The sequence below is a fragment of the Elephantulus edwardii genome, unplaced genomic scaffold (genome assembly GCF_000299155.1).
Source record: "Elephantulus edwardii isolate Elephantulus edwardi_28Jun2011 unplaced genomic scaffold, EleEdw1.0 scaffold00116, whole genome shotgun sequence".
NCBI lineage: Eukaryota > Metazoa > Chordata > Mammalia > Macroscelidea > Macroscelididae > Elephantulus > Elephantulus edwardii.
In genome coordinates this window covers 773,153-790,893 of record NW_006399866.1, presented here as the reverse complement: position 1 = coordinate 790,893, position 17,741 = coordinate 773,153, and the positions used below count along the sequence as shown (strand labels likewise).

The following is a 17,741-nucleotide window of genomic DNA, read 5'->3' as shown; positions in this document are numbered from 1 at the left end:
CTGACCATTCTCTGTGCCAGGTTACAGGAAACCTCCGAAGATGCACAACCTCCGCTGCCCGCCTTCCACTTCCAGCGGCTCCTCGCCAATCTCACTGCTCTGCGCATCCGAGCCAGCAGCTCACACCCAAGCCCTCCGGGTCAGTAAGCACAACACGCCCGACCCTCCTGAGAGCTGAGCACTCAGACTAGGCCCTGCCTCGTCCTGTAGAAGAAGCCTCATTGCAGGAGAGGCTTTACCTGACTCAGTGATTCTGTAATCAGCAGGGACAGTGAAGGCATATGCTCTAAGCAGGGACTGGGCAGGTGAACAGACAGCTCTATGGCCATCAAAACATCCCGGAGCCATTGTGTGCATCAGGGCATCATCATTTAGCTACCGTGGCCAGGGCCATGGGACTCTGGGAAGTGCTGGGGGCTGGGGGCAGGGTTCCCCTGGAGGAGCGCCCCCTCCCCCTTGCTGGTCACTGCTGGAACCACATTGAAGGCACCTTCGCAGGTCTGTCTAAACCTCTACCCCTAAACCAAAGCCTTTGCTATTGCGTTGATTTCTTCTGATTCATGATGACATCTTGTGTTACAGAGTAGAACTTCACCACAGGGTTTTCCAGGCCTTTCTTCCGTGAGCTTCTGGTGGGTGCCCCTTCCCAAAGCATGAAGCTAAATCAACACACATCATGGATCAGCCTTTGTCACCTGTCATAAAATGATCCCTACTGACGTAATTATCCTCTGGCCTGTCCCTCTCCCTCCTCTTTCCATAATGCCTTTTCCCTCCTCCGTGTGCGCTCTCTCCACCCCACCCCAGCTGTGTGTGGAGACCAAGCGCCCTGTGGGGGCTGGGCTCTCCCTCTTCACCCTTTCCAGCCAAGAACTCAGCAGGAGTCACATCTTCACTCCACTGCGGACCTGACAGAGACCCGGGTGGGGGTGTTTATTGATTACTCTCTTCAATTTTTTTTATCCTTGGTTTTAATTATGAATGTCATAAAGGGTCACATAGAAAATTCCATCAGTGTGAATGGATTGGTTGCATTGATTTTCAATATTGCTTTTTCATTTTTTGTCATGGATTTCCATCTGATCTTAGTTGTGTTCTTTCTTCTATTCTGGGTGTCCTTTGTTCTCCATTTAATGATTTCTAAAGGCCAAAGCTGAAGTCATTGATTTAAATCCTTTCTTCTTTTCCATTATAGGCATTTGAATCTATGATTTTTTTTCTCCCCCACCTCAGAGGGCTACTTCCCTGATATCTCACTGGTTTTGATATCTTCTCTTTACATTCTACATAATGAGAAGTGTCTGTCCCCAGACTGAGCCCTCGGTGTTGAGTGCCATCGAGTCAAACATAACACATAGCTATCTTATGAACAGTGGCTCAGAAGCCTGCCACCTTCCATGCCATCCTCATCATCTCTGACACACTCGAGCCCATGTTACAGTCACTCATTGAGGGTCTTCCCCTCTTCACTGACCCTCCACCTTTTCCAAGCACGAGGTCCTTTTCCCTCTGTAAATCCGATGGCCTAGTGGTAAGGAATTGTACTACCAACCCAAAGATACATGGTTCAAATCTACCAGCTGCTCTGTGACAGAAAGATGAACACTCTCCTCCGATGCCTCTGAAAACTCATCGGAGGGTCAGCTAGGAGTCAGTTCAGACTCAACAATACATAACAACAAGACCCCTCAGAGGGGTCACCAGTAACAATGTGGGTGTAGCTAAGGATATAAAATGGAGGTGAGTCCACACATAGAGTTTTTTGTTTTCTAAAAGGAAACTCCACTGTGTGTAGTATAGAAAATTGTTTTCTCCATTTCCAAATCGTGGCCATCTTTTCCTACCAGTGTGTAAGGTGTTCTTTCAGGATGATTAGCTGTTGCCAGGGTCTCAGGTTAAGGACGGATACAGTATAATTGTAACATTGTTCAGAGGCACAAGAAATACTTGAGTACATGCTGGCAGTGAATGTTTTAAATCTTTGAAATATAGACAAAAGTTATAACCCTTCGTTCCACTCTCTCCCTAAATGCCATATTTTTTCACTAGTAGTGCTTTATTGTTTTGTAAAACCATATATATCTATAAAATCTTTAAGAGCCAAACCCTCTGTCACCCCATCAATTGTGACTCCTAGTGACCCTGTGGTAAAGAGTAGAACCCCGTAGAGAGTCGAAGGCTGTAAATCTTTACAGAAGCAGCTGCCATAGTGTTCCCACAGGGAGCCACCGGCGAGTTTGAACCCCTGATCATTAGCGCTTTAATCACTGTGCTTCCAGAGATCTTCTTAGAATTAAAACAAAAAACCTCAACCTCAAGCTCATTGCCATCAAACCAGAACTGAGTTGGTTCTTCATTGGGTTTTGGAGCCTGAATGCCTGGGAGGAGATTGTCCATCTTTCTCCCACAGAGTCACTGGTAGATTTGAACTGCCTTCAGGGAGTGTGACCTTTGGGTTAGCAACCCAACTCCCTAGCGACAGGGCCACTGTGCTATATATCTAAACACAAAATCTGTCCTTTAGTCATCTCTAAGTTTGCAATTCAGTGACATTAGTTACGTTCACAACCATCACTACTATTTCTAAAACCTTTTTATCACATCAAACAGAAACTCAGTACACTTTAAGCACTAATCTCCCGTTCCTCCCTCCACTCGCCCTCCAAACCCTGCTAACCACTAATCTACTTTGGTCTCTGCGCATTTACTTTTTTCAGGTATTTCTTCCAAGTGATACCACTTTTCTCTTTGTGGCTGAATAATATTCCACTAAGTGGATAGGCCACATTTTGCTTATCCATTCATTGGTTTGATGGACACTTGGATTGCTTCTAATTTTTGGCCATTGTGAATGGTTTTACTATGGATGTTTGAGAATAAGTGTTTTGAAGCTTGTTTTCAATTCTTAAAGATTCTCACCACTGGGCCAATTGACAGCTCCATAATAGATGGAGAAGAGATTGAGGTTGTCAGCAATTACAGCTTGCTCACTCTTAACACCAGAAGTCAGGAAATCAAAAGATGAATTGCGCTGGGAAAATCTGCTGTCATAGACCTCTCCAGAGTGCTGAAGAGCAACGATGTCAATCTAAATACAAAGGTGCGCCTAATCTAGGCCATGGTCTTCTCAATTACTTGTTATGCTTCAGAGAGCTAGACAATAACTAAGGATGACAGAAGAAGAAGAATAGATGCCTTTGAGTTGTGATGCTGGAGAAGAATCTTGAACAAACAAATTGATCTGTCTCGGAGAGGGTTAAACCAAACCTCTCTTTGGAGGCTAGGATTTTGAAGCTCCGCCTCACTTACTGTGAGCATGTGGCCAGGAGGGATTGGTCCTTGGAGAAAGACATCATGCTCAGAAGGGTGGATGGAGAACACAGGAGAGGAAGACCCCGGATGAGATGGATTGATATAGTAACTGGGACAATGGGGGTTGGTGTGTCGGAGTTAATGAGACTGGCTCTGGACAGGGAAAGGTTCAGAGCTGCTGGATGCTATACATCACTATACATCTCAGGCGACTCAATGGCATATAACAATAATATACTATGACAGGTTTGGAAGCAAGAGTGGCACCCACTTCCTAAACAACATGCTTCCGAAACTCTGAACTTTGACAAAAGTCGATAGTTGTAGAGGGGCTTCAGGCCTTTTGTTCACAGGATCACCATGAGTCATGTTCGACTAGCAGGAAATCAACAACAACAACCATGAGTATGTTACTAGGAGTAAGAAGGCTGGGCTCTGTGATAATTGGGTGTTTACTGGGGAATTGTCAAAATGTTTTCCCACAATGATGGCACCAACTTACACCCCCCAAGAGCCACGCATACGCGTTCCAACTTCTGCACATCCTTGCTGACATTTCTCTCTCTTGTGATTATAGACATCTTAGTAGAGGTGAAGTGGCCTCTCCTTGTGGTTTTGATTAGCATTTCCCTAACGCCTGATGATGTGCTTCTCTTCGCTTGTTTGTTTGCTATTTGTGTGTCTTTTTTGGAGAGCCATTTGATTCCTTTTGATAGCTCCTATTTGCATACTGAGATTTTTGAGTCTCTCCACACATCCACATCCACTCATTACAGTGTAGATCTCTGTAGTGATCTACACTGTAGTGGCGAATTTTAGGAGTCCTTGCCTGACAGTTCCAACATCTGCATCTCTCTGTTCTGGTCTTCACTGCTTGTCTCTTAAATTTGGGTGACATTTCCCTGTTTCTTTGTGTGTCACATAATTTTGGGTTATATCCTAGTTGTGATGAAGAATACATTGTACAGCTTCTGGCCTAGCTAACTGTGAACTATTTCTCCATACACTGCTCTTACCAGGTACCATCGAGCCAACGATGACTTAAAGCAACCCAGTGAACAATAGCTCTGAACCTTACACCATCCTGAGCCACCCTTACCATCTCTGATATACTCAAGTTAAAGTTGCTGTGTGTAACTATCTTGTTGAGGGTCTTCTCTTTCTCTGACCCTCCACCCCATACAAGAAGCAGTAAAAAGAGTTGCTCAATTACTTTAGACTTGGCATAAGTCCGTGTTGTGTGTCTTCCACCTGTCATTCAGGAGTCAGACAGAGACTTGGGCTGAGCTTAGATGCAGAGTCTGGCGCTCCACACCTCTGCTCTCTCCTTTATGCATTTTCTTGACTTTAGCTGCTGGGCACCCAGTCTCTGTAATTGATCCAAATAACTAGACTGGGTTTTGTCTCTCCCACGTGATGCAGCCTGGTGCCTTCGCTCTGACTAAAAGTCATAAAAATGGGAAATACCCAGCGCTTCTCTACTATCTGCCTGCTCCCACTTGCTCTCTGGGCTCTGCAGACAGTTGTTTTCCTATTTTATCCAGAGTGTAGATTTGCTGTCTTATGGGAAGGGTGGTCTGCTTGCAGCTATCCTTCTGGTACTGGAAGCAGAATGTCTCATTCATATTGATGTGTGTGTGTGAATTCCCCACACTTTTCATTTTTTACTCTGGATTCCCTACACTTTGATACTCCACTATAATTGAGCTTTAAAGTGTTTACCAGTGTGGAGGGTGTGAATGCTGTGGCTGTAGTTTATTTGTTTTAAAGTATCATTGTTGTGGAAAATACAAAGAAAACAACATTTTCCTCATACATATTCACTAAAGCCAAGCCAAACAATCATGTTGTGCAGCCATGACCAAGATCCGTTGCCAGATTTTCCATCCCCATAAACGGCAGCTCAGTGTTACCTGAATGACAGTCCTTCCTTGCCCATCCCTCCTGCCACGGGTAACCACTCTGATCTCTATTTGTTGTTGTTATGTGCTGTTGAGTTGCAACCCATAGCAACCCTCTGTACAGCTGCTCTGAAGCCTGCCCTGTCCTGAGCCAGCCTCACTGACTCCAACACACCTGCCTCCATTGCCCCAGTTACTGTGTCAATCCATCTCATCCGGGGTCTTCCCCTCCTGTGCTGTCACTCCACCCTTCCAAGCATGATGTCCTTCTTTAGGGACCAGTCTCTCCTGGCTACGTGTCCAAAGTATGTGAGATGGAGCATCAAAATCCTAGCCTCCAAGGAGAAACTTGGTTTCACCCTCTGAAGTCCATGGTATTTATGTTCAAGACTCTTCTCCAACACCACAACTCAAAGGCTTTGATTCTTCTGTCATCCTCCGTCATACCTTTGCTTATTATTGATAGTTCAATTGACCATACCACACAGAGTTTATCTTTTGTGATTGACTGATTCCTCATGCCGTAATCCTTTCAAAGTCCACCCTGGTGCCGTCCACATCAAGACTTGATGCCTCTTTATGGTGGGGTGATAGTCAGCATAGGTGTCATTTTGACTTACATATCTTTGATTACCTGTGAGTGAGAATGTCTTTTTAGAAGATTCCCCACTTATCTGTTTCTTGTTTATTCTTCAATTATAAATGGTTTGTTACTGTTTTTATGTACCGTCAAGTCAGAACCGACTCATAGTTGACCCTCCGGTGGGTTTTTAGAGGCAGTTAATTGCACCAGAGGAGACTGCCCATCTTTCTCTCACAGAGCAGCTGGTGGACTTGAACCGTGTGTCTTTGGGTTGGCAGCACAATCCGCTTGTTACTCTTGTTAGGTGTTGTCAAGTTGAGTGTGACTCGTAGTAACCCTATGAACAGCCAGCCTGAACCTTGCCCTATCTTGTGCGGTCCTCATCATCTCTGACACACTGGAGCCCACTGCTGAAGGCACCAGGTCATTCCATCTCACTGGGGTCTTCCTCTCCTTTGCTGACCTTCCATCTTTCCAAGCATGATATTGCTTTCCAAGGAATAGCCTTGCCTAGCTGCATGTCCAGAGTATGAAAGATGAAGCTTTGCCAGCTTTGCCTCCAGGGAGCACTCTGGCCACACCTTTTCCTAGACATATCTATTTATTTTGGCAGTCCATGGGATATTCAGTACTCTTCTCCAATACCACAACTCAAAGCCTTCAATTCTTCTGTCATCCTTATTCATTGTCCAGCTCTCTGATACGTAACAGGTGATTGAGAAGGTCATGGCCTGACTCAGGCACACCTTAGTCTTCACAATGACATCATTGCTCGTGAGCACTTTGAAGAGGTCTCTGATGGTGGACTTAGCCAAATACAAGTACATCTCCTAACTGCTGGAACCAAGGTTGTTAATTGCTGATCTGAGCAAGATTAAATCATTGACAGCTTCAATCCTCTATCTACCGTAATGTTGGCTATTGGACCTGTGGTGAGGACTTTTGTCTAAAGCCCCCTAAACAGTTCATAGTCTGCCCTTTTATATGTGGGACAGTAACCCTTTGCCTGGTACATATGTGATGAGAGAAGTTTAGAGGAGAAATAGATACATGTCAGTAACTCTTGTTCTCTTCTCCCGCTACAGGCCACGTGGTCCTGACTCAAGTGCAGCTCATGTCAGCCCAGCGGGGACCTTTCCCCCCAGCCTCCTGGGTGGAGACTTGCTCATGTCCCCAAGGGTACGCAGGCCAGTTTTGTGAATCCTGTGCCCCGGGATATAAGAGAGAGACACCAATGGGAGGTCCCTATTCCAACTGTGTCCCCTGCACCTGCAACCAGCATGGCACCTGTGACCCCAGCACAGGTGAGCTGCCCCACCCCCACCCTCATCTTAAGGTCACCTGGGCTATACCCAGAACTGCGGATGGGTGCTGACCTCACCAGGTCAGCTTGGCATGGGCACTGGATGCTTGTGAACCTGTGGGGTGGCCCAGGCCTGGGATCCCTGGGAGTCTTTGTATTTCGTTCAGAGCTGTTGTGTACTGTTGAGCCAGGACCCTCCAGTAGCTTTTCAGAGGCTGTAAATTGCACGGGAGGAGATTGAATATTTTTCTCCCATGGAGCAGTTGGTGCATTTGAACTGTGTGCCTTTGGGTTGGCAGTGCAACTGCCTATCCACTAGACCACCAGAGCTCCCTTTAATGAAAGTAGTAACTAGAATTTATTTAGGTGTCAGGCTCTGTGTTAAAGATTTTGTATGCAAGATCACAAGTCCTCACGTCACCCTATGACCTAAGATAATTATCATTCCAGTTGCAAACTTATTAAAGATCAAGAAAAGTACTTGTTAGCCCAGCTAAAGGCTAACAATGGCAACAGTGGATGGGCCCTTGCTGTGTTCCAGACTCCATATGAAGAGCCTGGCACATTCACCAAATCTTCACTCGGTCCCATCGCTCCTATTACACCAGCAGCATCAGCTAGGGTCCTCAGGTGACCCCCTCTAGGCTGCCTGCTGTCTATTCACCCTCCTCCATCCACCCTCCTTCCACTCCCTAGAGAAAGTCCCAAGACAGACCAGAAAAAACGACTTTGAGGGCTCCTGCCATACAGGGGGATGCTATAAGAAAGGGGCCAGGTGATGGCCAGGAGGCTCTTGTGAGGGTCACACAGCACATAAGGGTCGGTCAACACAGAGAACCTCCCCACTTGTGTGGTTGTGTGTCACTGTGTCAGACTGACTCACAGCTGAGCCTCCTGACCCCACAGCTGGCCTGGCAATGCAACTCCTTACCACTCAGACCACATAGATCCCCTCACCACTTGTAGCAGTGGGCAAATCTTTCCCATCCATGCTTCCCCATTTGTAAGGTGAGGGTAACAATAGTCTATTCAACACCTAGAAGTTCCAGGGATGTAATCACTAGAGAGTTGTGCTGCTAACCTGAAGGTGACCAGTTTTAATCCACCAGCAACTCCAAGGAAGAAAGGCAGGAAATCTCTTCCTGTGCACTTTACAGCCTTGGAAGGTCTGCTGGCGGGTCAGCTATGGTCTGCTTTGACTTGATGGCAGTGAGTTCAGTTTTGATGTGCCACCTCAGTCATGAAGATAAACAGACCAGGTTTTCACCAAAGCTTTGCCACTGCTGCACGGGTGGTCTTAGGGATTTCACCTAGAAACATGGACAGTGCATACATGTTGTAATGCTTTGTGCAAATGTGAGTGAGCCCTAACAGCAATACTAATACAATATTAGTTCCATGTTCCTCCTCGTGCAGGGAGCCTTTCATACACTGTCACTGAATCCTGCAAGAACCCTTGTGGGACCATTACACACTCAGTTGCTCTTCACCATTGAATCAGAAATGACCCTTCAGTGGGTTTTCAAAGATTGTAAACTGTCCATCTTTTCCCCAAGGAAATGCCTGTCTTTTTCCTGAAGTGCAGCTTTTGTTGTTGTTAGGTGTCATCAAGTTGCTTGTGACTCATAGCGAGCCTGTGTATAACAGTTCTGAACCCTGCTCTCTCCTGAGCCAACCTCATTGTCTCTTACAGTCCTACCCCCATGAACCCAGTCACTGAGTCAATCCATCTCATTGAGGATCTTCCTTTCTTACACTGTCCCTCAACCCTTCCTAGCAAGATACCACTCTCCAAGGACTGATTCCTTCTGGCAATGTGCCAAAAGTATGTGAGACAGAGCTCCAAAATCCTTACCTCCAAGGAGCAGTCTGGTTTCACCCTCTCTAGGGCAGACCTGTTTATTCTCCTAGCAATCCATGATATCTTCAGTACTCTTCTGCAGCACCATAGCTCAAAAATACCAGTTCTCCTATCATCCTTAGTCATTGTCTATCTCACTGATACATGGTAAGCAATTACAAAGACTATGGATTAGATCAAGTACACCTTACTCTCTAAACTGACTTTGTTGCTCTTCAGTACTCTCGAGATCATGATGTTGCCAGTTGGCCCAGTGATGAGAATATTTGTTTTCCTGATGTTGAGCTTCAAAAGCAGCTAGTGTAGTCCAGTCACTTGCCTTTGGGTTGGCAGCACAACAGCTTACCCACTATTGTTGTTGTTGTTGTGTGCTGTTGAGTCAGAAATTACTCACAGCCGTTGAAAAACAAGGAACTCTTGAAATATTATTCAAAATGGGTGACCCTGGAGGACATTATACTGAAATATCTCGGTCACAAAAGGACAAATATTGCATAGGGCCACTGTTGTAAAATGGACTGACATCACAGTTGAGAGAAGATAGAGAGGGGGAGGAATGAATGATGTATATTGTATTGAAATAAATGGGGAAGAGAACTGTTTAAAAGGGATATATGAATGGGTATTCTTGTCTTTACAGAATTCCAGAGTGAAGGCTGCACAGTGGAGAGAACTTGGGGGGAGGGATTGCATAACAGTGAAAGAGTTTTACTTTTCAAGAAGAGTGACTTGGGGGGAGGGAGTGAGGAGGGAGAAAAGTGCAACAGTGAATGAATGGAAGCCCTAAGTCTCTGTAAACTTTCATTAAAATTAATAAAAATTTTTTAAAAAGAAAAAAAAAGAAAAGACAGATGGACCTCCAGTGGGTTTTTAGAAGCAGTTTAATTTCATGGGAGGAGATGGCCCATCTTTCTCCCACAGAGCAGCTAGTGGGTTCGAACCTTTGGATTGGCAGCACAATTCCTTACCATTAAGCCAACAGAGAGCTCTAGCGGCCTTGTGGTAAGAACCTGCACTGCAATGCCAGATGCAGCTGGTTTGAATCCGCTGGCTGTTCCATAGGAGAAGGATGGGCAGTCTCCTTCCGTATGATTAATTGCCTCTGAAAACCCACTGGAACATTAGCTATGGGTCAGTTTCCATTCGACAATACTCAACAACAAGAAGCCACCAGCATTCCTCCCTTGCCCACGGTTGCTGTGTGCTGTTGAGTCAGAACCGAACTTCCAGTGGGTTTTCAGAGTCAATTTAATCTCCCAAGAGGACATTGCCCGTCTTTCTCTCTGCTGGTGGATTCAAACCATGTGCCTTTGGGATGGCAACACAGTTCCTTACCACTGCCTAGCTCCCTCCTTGCCCAGTGTTGTTGAGTACTGCTGAGGCAGAACCGACCCATAGCTGACCCTGCAGTGGGTTTTCAGAGGCAGTTAATCGAACAGTACAAAATTGCCCCTTTATCCTGCGTCCAGTTTTATTGTGGGAGAGAATGAAGGTGCAGAGAAGCACATGGCCAGTAGGTGGCAGAGCTTCTCCTCCCACAAATTTATGGCTTCGCAGTCTGGCTGCTCTCAAACAGCTATTACCATATTTGCAGCTGAGGAAACTCAAATCTTATCCAAGGCCCCACAGACAAGAAGTACCAAACAGGGCTGGCACGCAGGCCCCATTCCACCCCACCCCACTGGGCCTCTCATACTAGGATGCAGAGGCTGTCCTGGAACAGGCGTGGGCTTTCTGAGAAGAGAAATGCCTGCTCAGCTTTCCTCAGGGTCAACAACAATGGAGTGGAGGGCAGTGGAAAGGACGGATCCTGGGAGTCAGCACTCTCGTCAGGGAGGGCCAGCATGTGGGGCCTCTTCCGGCGCCTGCCTGTGCCAGGCATCACTAGTCGACTTGGAAGAGGCACCCAACCCAACAGTGTCAACTGCTGATTCATGTTTGCATCTTGGAATACAACATCAATTAAATATAGAGTGCCTAGGGAGCTACGGTGGCCTGGTGGTAAGGAATTATGCTACCAATCCACAGGCAAGTGGTTCAAATCCACCCGCTCCTCCATGGGAGAAGGATGGCCAGTCTCCTGTGTGATTTATAGCCTCTGAAACCCAGTGGAGGGTCAGCTATGAATCAGTTCAGACTCAATGGCACATAACAAAACAACAGTGATGACAACTCTAATAATTATGTGGACCAAGGACTAGGCCATGAATTTTGAATGAGTTGTTGTTATAGGTCATTGAGTTGTCTGCGACCCATAACAACCCTATATACAACAGCTCTGAACCCTGCCCTGTCCCGAGCCAGTCTCACTAATTCTGACATACCTACCCAATTGCCCCAGTTACTATGTCAATCCATCTCATCTGGGATCTTCCTCTCCTGCGCTGTCCCTCCACCCTTCCAAGCAGGACCAGTCTCTCCTGGCCACGTGCCCAGAGTATATGAGATGGAGCTTCAGAATCTTAGCCTCCAAGGAGAAGCTAGGTTTCACTCTCTCCAAGACAGACCTATTTGTTATCTTGGCAGTTCATGGTATGTTCAAGACTCTTCTCCAGCACCACATCTCAAAAGCATCAATTCTTCTTCTATCATCCTTAGTCATTGTTAAGCCCTCTGATGCTTAGCAAGTAACTACGAAGACCTCATTAAATCCTGACAAAACTCCCTGTCCTTGAGGCCAGTCAGTCCTTGTCCTGTTTTGCAGGTGAGGACACTGAGATGCGGAAGAAGTAGCCAGATTGGATGAGTTCACTCAGGCATTCAGTGGTAGATGTAAACTGAGGGTGGTCTGGCCCAGCCCTGTACTTTCCCACCCTGGGTCCACCACCAGCTCTGCCTTGGAGAGGTTCCCATCACTGTTCTGTCTGGGCTGCGTTCTGTGACCCCACCACTGAGGAATCTCTTTCTCCTCTGCCTGTTGTCTCTGGGGTATTCTGAGTCCAGGCTCTGGTAACACAGTGCTGGTCTTATTCCTCAGGGACCTGCCAATGTGGCCACCACACCGAGGGCCTGTCCTGTGAGCGCTGCCTGCCAGGTTTCTATGGCAACCCCTTTGAAGGCCAAGCTGATGACTGCCAGCCCTGCCCATGCCCGGGACAGTCAGCCTGCACGACCATCCCACAGAGCGGGGAGGTGGTATGCACCCACTGTCCCCCAGGCCAGAGAGGTGAGTGACTGGAATCCAGAAACCTGCTCCAATGCCATGGGCTCCAGAAATAGAATCCTGTATAGGATGTGGCTAGACAAGATGGGCTTCAAGGAGCACTTGAGTCTGAAAGCTTTGGAGGGGAGAGGGGTGCCCTGCCGTGGGCTCCACGCGGAACTCGGGCTACTAAGCATAATCCAGGTGTGACATCTGGAATCAGGGACCTTGTGGGGACCTGAAAAATAAACTGTGGGCCTGAAGACCTCCCCACTGCCATGCCTTAGAAGCAGCTCATAGGTAAACTGGTAAAAATACCTGTGCTGGGGGCCCACCATGTAGAACCTGCGTTAGTAGCTTGAGATGAAACCCTGGAACTTGTGCCAAACAATCTTTCCAGGCTCTTTGAATCTACAGTCTAGGTAGAAAATCTCTGATTAAACGTTCAGCTTTTAAAAAATGTTCTCAGTTAATGTATGACACAGACAAGCCCTTCCTAAGCCTTGACCACGTCTCACTCCTGCCCCAAGGCTCAGGGTCAACCTGGGTGCCTTTTCCTTTTTTTGTGTCTGTGGCTACATCGGAATGGCCTGTCCAGTCAGTCCCACCTGATGCCCAGCCTCACAGGGGACCCTGTCTACCAGCAGCTTCTAGAAGTAGCACAGCCAGGAGTCGCCCCCACCAGCCTTGCTCTCCACCCTGCTGTTGTGCTGCCCCTCTGCTCACCACCACCAGCCCCTCCACCCTGTCCCTCCACACATAGCCTTCTCCTTCTTCAGGGCGCCGCTGTGAGAGCTGTGATGATGGCTTTTTTGGGGACCCACTGGGGCTCTCTGGGCGCCCTCAGCCTTGCCGCCGGTGCCAGTGCAATGGGAACATAGACCCCAATACCGTGGGCAACTGTGACCCCCTGTCTGGTCACTGCCTGCGCTGCCAGCACAATACAACTGGAGCCCACTGTGAGCTCTGTGACGAGGGCTTCTACGGCAGTGCCCTGGCCCCCCAGCCTACGGACAAGTGTGTGCGTGAGTATGACCCGCCTCAGGCCTGCAGACAAGTGTGCGTGTGAGGACCACGCCTTACAGAACCCCTTAGGGTACCCCCTGCCTGAGGCCACAGGATGGCTGGGACATGTCATGTTGGGTCCTTTCTCCTCTGCCCTGGCTCTGAGTCCAGAGTGAACCCTCCAAAAGACTGTACAACCTCAGCCAGGTCACTTACCTTCTCTGTGTCCAGGTCAAGGAAGTGTAAACCTTTGCCCTTCTCCACGATCTCTTTTAACCTTCAAATCTTATAAAGTGTGATCTTGTGCCATTTCTTCCCCCACCTTGATAGTGACCACTTATCTCCTAATCCACAGCTAACTCCTAAGATTGTCCCAGGCAGAGGATCTTCTCAGAGCTGGTCCTCTGATCCCCTGGGATTTTCATCAAACTGCACCCTACTCTTCAGGACACCCTTCTTGCCCCACTTCTGGTTTACTGCTCACCTCTCCACCCCCTCGCAAAGCCATGACACCCCTCAGCCTCTGGAAAGCCCTCCAGAACCCTGCAGGACAGACAGCCTTTGCCCCTTGAGCCCTTTTCCACAAATCATCACTGACCCCTTGTTTTATGGAATCCCTTCCACTGCTGCTCTTGGGCTACTGACCCAAAGTGATGGCTGTAAAAGGTCTACCTGTGACCCACAACCGAGCTCAGGCCGAGAGTGAGGCTCGACCTGGAGCAGCTAGCCCTCCCTCCTGCCTGTGAGGGCTTGGAAGGAAGGGCCTTTGGTGGCCACAAGAATTCTAAACCATCTCTTCAAAGACATAGTAAATGCCTGAGATATGAGCTTAGTGGGAGGACTTTTTGAGGATCTCCCAGCCTCAATGGCCCCTCAAACGTTCTGTTGCTCTGCCTTGTGCCTCCTCAGCCTGTAGCTGCAGCCCAGGGGGCTCAGTCAGCGAGCAGATCCCCTGTGACCCGGTGACCGGCCAGTGCTCTTGCCTGCCTCACGTGACCGGACGGGACTGTAGCTTCTGCAGCCCTGGCTTCTATGACCTTCAGCCTGGCAGGGGCTGCCAGAGGTAGGTGGGGTGAGGCTGTAGGCTCCTCTCCTCCTAAGTATCTGCTGGGCTGAAAGAAGGAGTCAGGTAGCCTCCAGGGAGAGGCCTGACGTGGAACACATCATCCCAGGCTCACTGCCAGGTACACAGTGCCCTTCACAAAGGGGACATAGGAACAGTCCCTTGGGGTCAGACTCAAGACCCTGCCAGCCCAGGCCTTGGGCCAAGAGCAGCCCTAAGGGATGTGCGGGTTGAAGAGGTGGCCAGTTTAGCCTCTGATTCCCTTGTCGGTGACAGTCGTCACTGGGCAGCTGACTTCCCGACCACAGACGTTGTCTTTAGGGGACACTGGAGAACTGACTCCAGGTGAGACAAAGAGCCCTTGCAGGACTTCACAGAGCCTTGAGGGCTCATTCCACAGTGATTCTCTAAGACATACTCATCCACGAAGCCTTTATTTTCCAACATCTTCTGTTCCCCAGGGCACAGGTTGGAGAGAGTCACTGCACATCCACTATCATCAAATGGCACCTGCTCAGAGACAGAGCATGAGAGAAGTTCCTTCTCTGTCTCAGCTTGTGCACAATCTTAATAAAGCCATGGCTTCTGCTCTTAAAAATCAAATGGTCAGCCAGTGGCTGAGGGCTTTGTGGTCGGTGTAAGATCCAGGTCCCCAGGCTGGGCTGGGAGGCAGATAAGAGCTCTCCTCAGACCCAGGTTCTGTCCCTTCTCACAGCTGCAAATGTCACCCACTGGGCTCCCTGGAGGACCAGTGTCACCCCAAGACCGGGCAGTGCCCCTGCCGCCCGGGCATCGGCGGCCTGGCCTGCGACAGGTGCCAGCACGGTTTCTTTGGCTTCTCAGCCAAGGGCTGCCGAGGTGAGGAGTGGGGTCATTCCTGGCCTGTTCTTGCTGCAGAGAGGAGGAGGGAGCAGCAGGGAGGCCAGGTGCGTGGGTCGCTGGACAGATGAGTGAGGGGGTGAGAACTGTGCAGCAAGAGAGAGGAAGGTTAAACTCTGCGAGAGGTGCTTGAGAACAGCCATGGGCACCTGGAGAGAGTGAGGCTCGAGTGTGGGAAGGCCGTGTGTCCTCAGAGTGGCTTGGGTCCCCTTCCAAGCTGCTGTTGCCCATGAAGGGCCCAGAAATCTGTACTTGATGCTTCCTGGGATTGGGATCCTGGGAGCAGCCAAGGGTGAGGATTTCGAGGAGCAATGTAGAAGATGAAAAGGTCCCCTGGGGCACTGGCTGGACCTCTTGAGAGCCCAGGGTACCCGTGCCTTCTGCCCTGGCCCCCACAGCCTGCAAGTGCTCCCCGCTGGGCGCTGCCTCCGCCCAGTGTCACGAGAACAGCACCTGTGTGTGCAGGCCCGGCTTTGTGGGCTACAAGTGTGACCGCTGTCAAGACAATTTCTTCTCCACGGCCGACGGCTCACACTGCCAGGAGTGCCCCCCCTGCTACGGCCTCGTGAAGGAGCAGGTGAGCCCCATGCCTGCCCTTGCCCGCAGCCCAGTCTCACCTTCCTGCTCACCCACATGCCATGATGGAGTCCCCTGCAGCCCCAGTCCACTCCACCTCCTCAGCCCAGCTCGACCCTGGGCAGACAGGAGGAAGGTAGCTCTGTGTGCATGCCAGCTCCAGCAGTGCGACCAGGTGTCCCTCTTTCTTAGGTCCAGTGGGAATGTGATCCTGGGTAACTCCTCTGCAGGGAGAATTGGGAAGAAGACACAAGTCTAATCAGTCTGAGCACAAGCAGAATGTACAGCAGGGGAGGGGTGTGGTGCAGGTTTGGGGGTGCCAGCTCCAGGACACACTTCCCCCTCCAGCCTGGTTAGTTGGTAGGTGACAGCGTTAGGAAGCCTCAGCATGGCCATCCTGCTCCAAAACAGAGCTGCTGAGAGAACCTGAAGTCAGAGGGCTGCTCTGCTCAGCAGTCATGGGCATGGTAATGCGCCACGCTGGCTCTTCGTCAAATCACTGTAGCTGTTGAGTCAGAATCGACCCACAGCTGACCCTCCAGAGAGCTTTCCAAGGCTGTAAACGGCATGTGAAGAGATTGCCTGTCTTTCTCCCAATGGGCAGAATGAGAAAATAGTGTCTGCAGAATACTAAGGAAACCTTGGATTAGCCAGGGTTCTCTGGAGAAACAGAACCATCAGAATCTATAAAACCAACCATATATGTTGTTGTTGTTGTTGTTGTTGTGTGCTGATGAGTCAGAACCGACTATCAGCCACCATGGTGATGCTGTGGTTAAATGCTTATCTGCCAACCAAGAGGCTAGGGGTTCAAACCCACTAATATTTTGCCAGAGGAAGCAGTCTGCTTTCATACAGATAGCATGTTGAAAATCCTACAGGGCAATTTTACTCTATCCTCCAACTCAATGGCAATGGATTGTACACTTAATGATGTCAACGCAAACGCATACATGCACGTGTGTGTGTGTGTGTGTGTGTGTGTGTGTGTGTGTGTGTGTGTCTATGTGAAACAATTCATTGCCGTCAAGTGGAAACTGACTCATAGCTGACCCTCCCCGCGGATTTTCAGAGCTTATAAATTGCACACAGGTGACTGTCCATGTTTCTCTCACAGAGCAACTGGTGGAATTGAACTGCTTGTCTTGATGGAATTGGGTTGGCAGTTCAACTCCTTACCCACTCAGCCACCAGAGCTCTGCATGCGTGTGTATGTGTGGTGGTGGTGTTGTGTACAGTCAGGTCGGAACCAACCCATAGCTGACCCTCTGGCAGATTTTCAGAGGCAGTTAATCTCATGGGAAGAGATTGTCCATCCTCCTGTGCAGCAGCTAGTGGATTTGACCCATGTGCCTTTGGCATTGCAGTGCAGCTTCTTGCTATTAGGCCACCAGAAGCTATGTGTGTGTGTGTGTGTGTGTGTGTGTGTGTGTGTGCGCGTGCGTGCACACGTGTGCGCCTATGGTCATGTGTATAGAGAAAGACTTATAACAAGCAAAACTGTCCACTTCATCTCACTTAGATCCTCAATCACAACACATGGTACCAGCAGACAGGACTTTAGGAGACATATTGCCCTGGGACTTCTGCAGTCAGGGACCTCTCCAAATATTGAGGAACAGTGATGCCAGTTTGAAGATGAATGTTCTCGTGGTTCAGGCCATGGTCTTTTCAATCACTTGCTATGCATCTGAAAGCTGGACAGTGAATAAGGATGACAGAAGAAGAATTGATGCCTTTGATATGGTGTTGAAGGTGCTGGATAGCCCATGGACTGCCAAAAGAACAGACATGTCTTGGTGAAGGTGCAGCCAGAGTGCTCTTTAGAGGCGAGATGATAAAGCTTCATTTCACATACTTGGGGTGTGTTGCTAAGAGAGGCTATTCCTTGGAGAGGGGAAAGCAGAGGGTCAGAGGAAGCGAGGAAGACCCTCAACCAGGTGGACTGACAGTGACTTGGGGTCTCACACATGTTAGAGATTATGAGGACAGGACAGGGTTCAAATCTGTTGGTCACAGGATCACTATGAATCATACTAAAATGGACAGTACTTAACAACAGTTGAAATAAATGCAATAAACTCAATAACTGCTGTTGTTGTTAATTGCCATTGAG

The 17,741-nt window shown here is 48.8% G+C and overlaps 1 protein-coding gene across 1 annotated transcript in view; it reads left to right on the top strand.

Annotated features, from left to right (window-relative positions):
- LAMC3 (laminin, gamma 3) overlaps positions 1-17,741 on the top strand; it is a 94,040-nt gene that overhangs the window by 50,561 nt on the left and 25,738 nt on the right. The window contains exons 11-17 of the mRNA XM_006892446.1: positions 21-139; positions 6,882-7,100; positions 11,938-12,126; positions 12,882-13,127; positions 14,017-14,170; positions 14,886-15,028; positions 15,448-15,626. Coding sequence (XP_006892508.1) covers positions 21-139; positions 6,882-7,100; positions 11,938-12,126; positions 12,882-13,127; positions 14,017-14,170; positions 14,886-15,028; positions 15,448-15,626 — 1,249 coding nt within the window. The remainder of the gene's footprint in view (positions 1-20; positions 140-6,881; positions 7,101-11,937; positions 12,127-12,881; positions 13,128-14,016; positions 14,171-14,885; positions 15,029-15,447; positions 15,627-17,741) is intronic.